At 32.2% G+C, this 11,870-nt stretch overlaps 1 protein-coding gene across 1 annotated transcript; it reads left to right on the forward strand.

Moving 5' to 3' along the window:
• Positions 1 to 737: 737 nt before the first annotated feature.
• Positions 738 to 3,297, forward strand: LOC143636473 (basic peroxidase-like). The gene is made up of 4 exons (XM_077104060.1): positions 738 to 1,029; positions 1,133 to 1,312; positions 1,918 to 2,083; positions 2,899 to 3,297. The coding sequence occupies exons 1-4, from the start codon at positions 796 to 798 to the stop codon at positions 3,291 to 3,293; spliced, it is 975 nt and encodes a 324-aa protein (XP_076960175.1). The 5' UTR covers positions 738 to 795; the 3' UTR covers positions 3,294 to 3,297.
• The last annotated feature ends 8,573 nt before the right edge of the window (positions 3,298 to 11,870 follow it).

Below are 11,870 nucleotides of genomic sequence, written 5' to 3' on the forward strand. Positions count from 1 at the left end.
AATTTGGTGCTGTTCATTGCAGGGCAAAACCTATATATCTATACTACAAGATAAAATCACCTAAGTAAGATATCACACATGAGTGACATGACACATATACATGTAACATATGACAACAATTGTACCTAGTAGAATTTCCGTCAATAGCAAATTCAAGTAACATACGAGAATATGCATGCTATATATTCATGTACGAAACGTCTTTTTAACAATAATGAATTGTATTCAACATATTTGCATGATGTTTCAATCGTGTAAAATCATCTGTATACGTTTGTTCATGATTCTAATACATCAAATTCACATATAAAATTAATTAAAGACTATATTCTTTAAATGGTTATACATACAACTTTAAATCGACTCCTAAATCTCCACCTTCAGACTTGAACCCTCGACTACACGTGAAGTGACATCTTTCCTACTCATCTTAATAGAGTTAGACAAATGCCTTTTTGGTAGCTGATATAGATAGGGTTGTGCAACGAGCGAGCCAAAAAGGGAGCTTGCTTTGGCCAAAGCTCAGCTCCCATACAAGCCGAGTTAGCTTGGCTTGTTTATCAACGGGTTGATTTGAGCGAGCTTCGAGTGAGCTATACAAATATTAAACTTAAACTCTAGATATATAGCCAAGATCCATAAGTTATGAACCTAGAATCAGTTAATGCAAAATGACGACTTTTATGACTTTGTCATATATAAATGCATATCAGTGCGGCTCTTCTTACTCAACTTAAGCTACTTATTCTTAACTAAACAAGAATCTCAAGCTTTATTCTCTCTTTAATAATTAATATGGGTTCTTACAAGTATATTGGAACTATCTTGATTCCTATATTTGTTTTACTTCTATCATTGAACTACATGATGGCATGCAACTGCAAAGAGCAGTTGTCAACCACTTTCTATGATAACACATGCCCTAAAGCACTTGCAACCATTAAACGTTCTATTAGGGCCGCGGTTTCTCGTAATCCTCGTAATGCAGCCTTGCTCGTTCGCCTTCTTTTTCACGATTGTTTCGTTCAGGTTACGATCTTTAATTATTCATGGTTTTTTTATTATTTTTTTATTTTTTATGGTAATATATATACAAGGACATGCAGCTTAATTAATCTGTTTGATTTTGCAGGGTTGTGATGCATCTCTTTTGCTAGATGGTGCCGGTAGTGAGAAGGAATCAAGAGCGAATAATGGTGTGTTGGGCTATGAACTTATAGATGATGCTAAAGCTGCAGTTGAGAGGGTATGCCCTGGAGTCGTTTCGTGTGCTGATATACTCGCGGTTGCAGCTCGTGATGCTTCTGTGGCGGTAATACCAAAACTAAATCAACTACTTTTTTAAGGGACAATGACCGGAACGTCCATCTGATTGGACAATGTCGACAAAATATCTATTTGACCAACCAATTCCCAACATGTTCACCAAAACTCGTCAATCAAATCACTTTTTAATCATGCAGGATTTTCACCAACCAGATTCTGCCACATGTCATAAAACTGTCGGGACACTAGTTTTTTTTTAATCGTCAGAGCCGACAGGATTATTTACACGTCCAACGAAATTTTTTGGCTTATGATCGAATTTATTTAAGCATCCAACAAGATTTACTTTGACGTCCAACGAGCTTTATTTTGGCTTTCGATGAGATTTTTTTTGCTTTTGACGAGATTTTTTTTTGGATAATTAAGTGGCAGAATCTGGATGGTTAAAATTCTCATCGAGTAACGTTAAAAAAATGAGCTGGTTGACGAGTTGTAGAATGGACATTATGGGTATTAATTAGCCCGCCTGGGCATTTATCTGAGGGGAAACTAAACCACCAAAAGAAATTATTTTGCACCGTAATTTGGAACTAAAATTTAATCACAATCATTTAGTGATAATCAAGGTTTATGACTATCTACACTATGTAGGTGAGGGGTCCATCGTGGTTGGTAAGACTTGGAAGAAGAGATTCTACGACATCAAATGCGACTGAAGCCGGTACTGATCTTCCAAGAGGGAATTTTAATCTAAGTCAACTTATCAGTAGCTTTGATCGTAAGGGACTCAACGCAAGAGAAATGGTCGCCTTATCGGGTTAGATGAGCTTCGGTTTTATTACTGGATGTACAATGAAGTTTAATTTCGTCGGTTTTTAAATATACCGAAAGGATTTAAGCGAGCATTTTAGTTTAATAGGTGGTTTAGGATTTAAGTTAAATTGCCTAACTCTTGACTACAGCCAACTCTTTGGACTCTGCCAAAGTATATCTAGTCGTTTTCTTGGAGATTATTGTAATTCTTTGTACTTTATTACGTACCCTATAAGCGAACTCGGCAAGTTTGCTTGGTGGCAAGCGAACTCCATAGAGTTTGGCTAAAACCATAAGAGCCAGGATAAGTTTAATGAAAATCTCTATGGAGTTTGTTTGCCACAACAGCAAAGTCAAAAAAAAAAAAATCAGAACTTGCACGAGTTCGCTTGCAATGGTAGCAAACCACCTAGAAATATAAGAACTTTTAAAAACGGCTAAAAGTACTTAGCAAAATCCTAAACCCAAGGCCGTCTTTGAAGTAGGGCTGGGTGGTTGACGCCCCCGGCCCAATCACCGTAGGCCTGAATGTTTTTTTTATTTTATATATATATATATATATTTAAAAAAAATTATTCTTAGTGTTTAAACCCAATTACTCACATTATTTAAGCTCATTTCTATATAAAAAAAATTTGTTTGCACAACCCAAATCATAACAAATAAGCCCATTTAAACATACAACTGTTTAAGCCCAACAATTTCTTTACTAAAGTCCCAAATTTTTTCTTGCCTTTTGCCCAAAAAATTTTTAGTGATTCTCGGGACGGCCCTGCCTAAACCACCTGCTAAAAAATATCGATAGTTGCTATCTTGCAGGATCGCACACAATCGGGCAAGCGAGATGTGTTACATTTAGGCCAAGAATATATGACAATTCTTCAAACATAGATGCTGCATTCGCTAGCTCCCTTAGGAGAAACTGCCCGCAGACGGCACCTAATGGCGATGGTAACTTGCAACCACTTGATTTAAGGACACCAAACAGATTCGACAACAACTACTTCAGGAATCTAGTTGGAAGGAGGGGTCTTCTTACATCAGACCAAGCACTCTTTAATGGAGACTCAACTGATGCCATTGTGACCGAGTATGTTAACAATCCTTCGACGTTTGATTCTGATTTTGCTGCGGCCATGGTTAAGATGAGCGAAATTAGTCCCCTAACCGGTACTAACGGGATTATAAGGACTCTTTGTACTACTGCTAGTTAACTGAAAGGAGTGTGGCTGATAGCATATCACTATTATTGCATGTTATGCAGTCAAAAATATGTATTCTGCATGTTTTATGGTCACGTAAAATAAATAAAAGTCTCCTATCAATCAAATGTATCCTTATATTTTTGGGTCTTTTTTTTTTTCAATTTCTTCTGACTTATAAAGAATGCAAATGAAAAATTGAACACGTCCACTAGGAAAAACATAATACTTTATAATATTAACAAACTGAAATTAAAGTTACGTATCTAATTCAGCCACCAAAACACTTGGGTAGTGATCACATCGAAATAGAAGGAAAATTAATAATAAGTTGTGCCATTAACCCTTTTTAGATAATAAAACTAAGTATTCTAAGAACTAAATTCGTAGATCTTGGTGCGTCATAACATTACTATACACGACAAGTTTAAACGCCATCACGCGTAAGGAAAACAAAAGTATATAACGCGAATGGTGTAACCATGTCTTGGTTGTTAAGACATGTATGCTTTCACGTGTCTGGTCACTTTGCATGATGCAGCGTTTATCCCAACCTGGACCACCGTGAGGCGTGAGCAACTAATCCCTAAGTCCACAAGAGGGTAAACCCCTATTAGATCAATGCACACATGTTTCCCTCCCGCCAGTAACAAAATAGTGACCGAGATTGCTTAAGTGTAAAGACAATTTTAGAGACCAAATATGTTTTGTTCGCAAGTGCAACTTCTAACTTTAAAACTGTAATATTAATTAAGGGGAGGGTTAACGTACAAATGAAATTAGCGTGCTAAACATGAGAATCAAGTAGAGTAATGATATATACAAGTAGAGTAATTATGTAATTACACCATAGAGTAATTACGTAATTACTCTATGATGTAATTACATAATTACTCTATTTGATTCTCACGTTTAGCAGGTTAATTTCATTTGTATTTGATCCAAACCCTATAAATTAATGTATAAGTTTATTTTAAAAGTCAGTTTACAACAAAATTTAGTTTATTAATTGTTTGCTAAATTTGCAACCGGTTTTGTTTGTTACTTTTGCTTCTATGTGAGTATGTCACTAATACAGTGGCTATTGTTGTAACCCTTTTTAAGTAGCTTTTTTCCATATAATTTGGTAGAATATATGGTTTTAGATGACGTTTGAAGATTGAGTTCAAAGTTGGTATCCACAAAAGACCTATTAAGAAAATAGTTGTCTGATACGACAAAGCTTAGCGACAACATAGCTTCATCGACAACATTTCGACACTAAAGAGGGGATATGCAGTCGTCGCTAAAGGGCCGCACCACAAGCAGATTCTAGATAAAAAACAAAGATTTAAAAAATAAATTCCTAAAACCTTTCATGACCCTTTATCGTTGACATGTTGTCGCTATAAGTCGTCCTAACTGACTATATCCTGATTAAATATAAAGGTTAAATAAAATAAATTTATAACCTTTAGTGACGACATGTCACGCTAAATGCAGTGAAGTTTCTTCGATCAATTTTTATGTGACTTGTCTTGATCGATCCATTTTTTACCTAGCTGGCAAAAAATATCAGGGTCCATCATTGTATATCATTTTTCTTGGATTGCTATATCACATGTGTTTGGAAACGTCGACAATAACATTGATGTTATGTCGAACACATCACTTACACCATTTTAGATTTTTATGTGAGTAATCGATTTTGGGTGGTCAGTAGTTTCAATCAATGTATTAAATAATATTAGTTCCTAAAGACTTTTGGAAGACTTCTGAATTTTTCTATAATTAAGATAGGCATGCACCGTCATGGGTATATGACCGTCTGTATTATTTTTTAAAGAACATGAAAAGATTTTGCCTTGATCTTAATTAATGATCGTTTATGGCTACTCCTTATAAATTAGGTTATCGATTTGAGGAGAAGTAAACTCACAGCCTGCATACTTCATAGATTTTTCCGTCGTCACTTTTAAAGAATAAGGGTGCATATTAGGTTTATTTCATCCGTATACTTTTAATTTCATGCATTTATAAAGTCAGACACGCCCTTAAATACACATTTGTGATTTGTTGTTTTAATTTTACCGCGTTTTTGTTTAACGTTCATTATGTTTCATATGAAGCCTTGAGGATCGATTAATCAAACGTAAATAACAACGATTAAACAAAAATGAAATTGTATTATTGATTTTGTATTGAAAACAGATTGATTACAATGGTGATGGCTATAGGTATTTATACTCACCAGCGGTTACATTCTGACCGTCGCGAGGTTCGTACATACGACACAACATTTTATTAATATTCATACTAATTACAATAACATACACAAACTATCTACTAATTACACTTTGCACCCTAACTATACTAATAGAACTTTCTAACAAAGTTAAACTATTATATAATATATAAACTAACGAAATCTTGAACGAAACTTTAACGAGATCAATGATTAACCAACATCATATATGCTATGCGTAAGGTTACGTCTTATGATCAGGTTTTAGTTTTAGTTTTCCCAAAGCATGTTGATCATTTGTTGTTTTAGATTTGAAGTGAAATAAATTAATTTATCTTGAACTCAATGGTAGTAAGTAGTAACTGTATTATCTTTTGTTTAATGACCGATCATTAACCTAGAAAATGATCTCTTTTATTTTATCTTATATGTTTCTATCAGCAGCATATGACAAATTTGAGGTTGCTTGTATAAAACATATCAAATCAAGGAACTTTATGCACCCACACTATTCGTCGCTAATCTATCGGTCGGTAAATTAAAACTCTCGGTAATTCGCTGGTGAAGTTTTGTTTAAAAACCAAGTGTGAATAAACATTTAGCAGACGGAATATTTACCATTATATCATCGACTAGTTTCCCACTGTAGCAATAGTCATTTTAATATTAAGGTTAAATGTTGATATTTTATCGAAAATAGAAATTACTTGCAAAATCCATTTATAAATATAACACCTCCTCTATAAAAAATCGTAGGCTTCTACAAAGAATACATTTTCTTTATTATTATTATTACTAGCTTTTGAGCCCGTGCATTACACGGAATTTGTCAAATAACAAAATAAATAGGGTCCGTTATTTGAAAAAAAATTTAACAAAATTAAAGGTAAAAAGGAAATAAAATATATTATACAAACAATAAAAAGTCTAAAATCTCAAATTTACAAATTCGAAATTCTCTTTATATACAATATTTGTCAAAATTGTTTTGACACATTACTCATGGATAACTATGATGAATGAGATGATATATTAATATATTAGAGAATTAGAAGAGAAATTATAAACTCATTTATCAAAATTGTTTTGACCTATGATCAATGAATAGGTAGGATAAATAAGATGAGACATTAGAGAATTAGAAATGAATTATATAACTCATTTGTCAAAATTATTTTGGCCTACGACCCATGGATAACTAGTGTGAATGAGATAAGAGATTAAGAATTAAAAAGGAAATCATTACACATTTGCCAAAATGATTTTGCCCTATAATTTATGGATATGTAGGATGAATGAAAAGCGAAATTAAGCAAAGGATGAATGTAAAATAGTGAGATTGTAGGGGTGCAAATGAGCCGACCGAGCCTGAGCTCGATTAGGCTCGAGCTCGGCTCGTTTAATTTGTACAAGGCTCGAGCTCTATTTTCAAAGCTCGAGCTTGGCTTGTGAGTAGATTTTCAAGCTCGAGCTCGGCTAGTTTACTATATATCAATTATTTTTTATATAATTATAACTATTTTTATATATTTTTTCTATTATAGTTTTAAGTATAAAATAATATATATTATTTAATTATTTTTTATAACATTATATATATATTAATTAATAATTATTAAATATATTTTTTCAAAAATTATATAAATGGCAAGCTCGTTTAGGCTCGCGAGCCGGCTCGAGCTTGATATTTGAAGCTCGGGCTCAAGCTCGTTTATTAAACGAGCTTACTTTTAGGCTCAAGCTCGGGCTTTGGCTCGATTGAACTCGACTCAATCGAGCTTTTTAACGAGCCGATCTCGAGTAGCTCGCGAGCAGCTCGGCTCGTTTGCACCCCTATGAGATTGTCATATAATCCTCATTATTTTCTTTATTAGATTAGATTAGATGATTATTATTATTATTATTATTATTATTATTATTATGCTTGATCCGTTGATTTTTTGATGACTTTTTTCCGTAATATTTATGTCAATGGTTTGATAACTATGCTGACAAGTGACAACACTAAAGAAAAACTTTCTTACAATTACATAGGTCTATCCAATTTAATTAAAGCGAAACCGCTATAAATGGTAGGAAAATAACTTAGAACTAGTCAAGCGTTGATGGTCGATTTTGCCTAATGACATTGACTGTACGTATTTTCACTTTCAAGTAGTGCGGGCAGAATTTCACAAAGTAACATTAAGTCTTAGTTTATTACCAAAAATGTGTATACGCCGTTAAAAAATCTAGTCAAGCTTTACAGAAAAGATCCAATTAAATTCCCTCACATTGTCACATCGGTCATCTGTTTTATTCATGCACCTTTGATATATCTAATCTAATATAACTTTACTAATAAAAGAAAATAATAAGGATGATGTGTCAATCTCACATTTATTCTTGGTCAAATCTCTCTTCTTATTCATTCTACATATCTATGGGTTATGGACAAAACTATTTTGACAAATAGGTTATAATTTTCTTTCTAATCTTTCATCTCATTCATTCTATTTATCCATAGGTCATGTGTCAAAATAATTTTGGAAAATGAGTTATAATTTCATTTATAATTCTCTAATTCATCATCCTATTTATCATACATATTCATGGGTCATGGGTCAAAACAATTTTGACAAATGGGTTATAATTTCCCTTCTAATTTTCTAATCTCTTAACTCATTCGTTACAGTTATCCATGAGTAATGAGTCAAAACAATTTTGACAAATGTTGTATATTGTTGTAATGGGTCATTTCATTTTAATTTGTAAATTTGAGATTATAGGCTTATTACTATTTTTATTATTTATTTTATTTTCTTCTTACCTTTAATTTTGTTTATTTCTTTCAAAAGACGTACTTTATTTATTTTTATTATTTAAGAAATCCCGTATAATATACGGGTTTAAAAGCTAGTTACATATAAATATATTAATAATTATATTAATATGTAGTTGGTGCCTATACTAGAATATCTAATTTTCAATTAGTTAAGTTGGTGTATTACTTACCTTCTTTTCAATTACAAAACTATTTATTTTGATTTATATGCTATAAAAGTGATATGAAAAAAAATTGCAGCCATTATATAATTTATTTTTTAACCGTTCTTTTTAGTTTTTACAGCTAAAAACACGATAATTGTACTTAATTAAAATCTACGGTCTACACTATCATTAAAAGACTCGAATTCTTAGTTTCATTAGTAACTAAAGACAATAAGACACCATTTAACACACGTAGTGGATAACGCTATTAGGGATGAAATCAGTACCTTACTCGTATCCGTACCTGAAACTACCCTTACCGAAAATCAGTAAATTTGGAACCCGTACCGAACCGTACCGTACCGAATTTTATGGTACGAGTACATGTACTTTAGGTACGGTACTCACTTTGGTACCACTTTGTTCTTTTTTAAAAAAAGAAATCTCCACTAAACCTGGTATTGATAGCGGTACGGTACCGACAATTAATTATCTATAATACCAAAACCGTAATACCACAACCAAAACATAATATGAAAACTAAAAAAAATTGTGGAGCCGCACGTTTGATGGTGGCTGTTGCTAGTTATTGATTGAAATAAGAAGAGAATAGAACTAGAGTTTGATTAGAGCTTTTATTGAGTAGTTAATATATTGATTATCACTGGTTTTAAAAGCCCACTTAAAACTTTGAAGATATCCCAATAAAAACACCATTAGAGTTATGAGTTTTGAAAATCTCAATAAAAACCTCTACATATTCCAAACGGGTAGGTACCCATAATGCCCGTATCTAAAATCAGTAAATCTGGATGCCCGTACTCGTTTCGAATAAATTGGTACAGGCGTACCAGTATAGGTACTGAATGGGCACGGGCATTTGGAAAAGAAAATCTCATCCTTAATCGTAGGCCAAAAGCCTTTTGTTACTAATAGTTAAAGTGTATACAATCAATCTATACTATATAATAAATAAAACTTACTAAGTGTTACATGTCATTACCAAATTAATCCTTACAAAAATTTTCACTCCTCTCTCTCATATTAAATATATTTGATATTTCTCTTTCTTATTAATAATTTTGTATTTCATTTTTTTTTACTTTTCAATCTTTCATTTTCTATTTTTAATAATTATTTCTTGATTTAAACAATTTAATACCAACATAAATATGTTATTTTGTTTTATATAAATATATTATATTAGTTATTAATATTAGGGTTTTATAAGTAACCAATTTTCATATTGATTTTGAATAATTATTCCAAATATTAAGGTTTTATAAGACATGATATTATTGGATGAAGAGGCAAGATTAATTTAAATTAAATTTTAATAAAATTTAACTTATTAAATATATATATATATATATATAGAGGTGCACAAAAAACCTAAACCCAGAACCGGACCCGAAAAAATACCCGAAACCGGTTTTTTAATACCAGGGTTTTTGATACCCGAACCGTACCCGACCCTACTCGTATGGTACGGATAGGGTATGCATTTCAGTACCAAAACCCGTACCCGGAACCGGACCCGATTTATACCCGGTAATACCCGAAAACCGGTTCGGAACCGGGTTTCTCCAATACCCGAAACCGTGTTTTTCAAATACCAGATTTAAATCCGAAATTAGCCGAAAAATACTTGAAAAATACCCCCAAAAAGTGCAACCTCTTAAAAAATCCAATCTATACCTGAAAATACCCGGGAAAAAGCCCAAAAAAACCTGAAAATAGGGTTTATTCAATACCCGAAAATAGGGTATTCAAATACCCAGTTTTAGAATACCCAGTTCTATACCCGACCCGAACCCGATGCATAGGGTATGGTTTTTAGAGACAATACCCGGACCCGAACCCGAACCCGACCCGGGTATTGCAAATACCCGATTTTCCAATACCCGGTCATACCCGAACCCGGGTATTTGAAAAACCCGATTTGTGCACCTCTCTCTCTCTATATATATATGTATGTATGTATATAGGGGATATTTCAAATGAGAACCCCTTTAAGTTTTAAGAACTCAAAAGAACTCAGTGTAACGATTTTTTTTTCCGAATTTTTTTTACACGTGCGTAATATATGTAGGTTACATATACGTAAAAAAATTACAGAATTTTTTACGCACCGAGTCGACTTTTTACACATGTGTAACGGACGTAAAAGTTAGTGTAATCAGTTACATATTTATTCTCTCTCATACTTTGACTTTTGTGCCAGATTTAATCTCAACCATATATTTCAATTCATCTAATTAAATGTGTGGCCTAGAATGGAGTTCTTAAGTTCTTACAACTCAACATGGTTCTCAAAATATCCCTCCCCTATATATATATATATATATATGATTATTTCACTATTGATGTATTTTAAGTGTTTATGTTAACTTACACAAGCAGGTTTCTTTAACCGGTTAAAATATAAAACATGGTTTAGGTCAAAACAGTTTATGATTTGAATGAGTTTCGGTCTACGGGTTGGTTTAAAAAAATAGACATTTACAACTTCTTTTTTAATTGATTATTTAATAACCCATCATTTATATTAAGTTCATTATCTTAAGAATCCACAAAAATATAAACGCTAGACTACATACTTTGGTTTTCAGATGGATAAAACAACTTATCTTTGGAATACAAATGCTAGACATTAGCCCACTATTAATCATATGATAAATTGACTTTGTATATTCTTCTATTATTAAAGATTTCAAAAATATAGATTTCTTTAGTGAGCGAAGTACACTTGCACTGAAAAATGAGGTCGTTCAAGAAATTAGCAAGCGTTTGCCATCCATGTTTATGGGAGATAAAAAATATTACCATTCTTCTCTATCGAATATAAAATGATATGTTACAAGAAAGTATTAGTTTCCTGATGTTTTAAATGACCTCAAAATCTAAAGTTGTCAATTTATAGATTAGTCCTAAAAGTTGATGTTGAAGTGATATTGCTTAAAATATTAACTAGAAAATTGGTCTATGCAATGAAACTAAACTATATGTGAACATACAATATGATAATCGTGCTATAGAAGCCGAAATCATATCTGAAACTGAAAGTAATATTGGAACTTACATTTTTATTCTTAAAAAAAAATCCTATATCATTAGATAAAATGATTAATTTCAAAGTATGAAATTTTCATTTTTTTTTATATTTTGCTTTGAAGATTAGCTAAGGTCAATCATTATAGATGGTTGGTTTGTTTTTGAGACAATTTACTTATTCTAACTCGTGTGTTACACGGGTAGCTAACCTAGTGTAGCTAAATAAACTAATCTTTCTTAATATCAGTTTATAAGTAATTAAAGTTATACATAGTTTTTAAATGTGTTTACTATTATTTGATTACTTCTACAAGGAAAACTAACTGACGAACTTGACCCGA

Source organism: Bidens hawaiensis, unplaced genomic scaffold (genome assembly GCF_021521415.1).
Source record: "Bidens hawaiensis isolate Kalapana, Puna unplaced genomic scaffold, B.hawaiensis_p1.1 tig00007983_1, whole genome shotgun sequence".
In the NCBI taxonomy this organism is placed as follows: Eukaryota; Viridiplantae; Streptophyta; class Magnoliopsida; order Asterales; family Asteraceae; genus Bidens; species Bidens hawaiensis.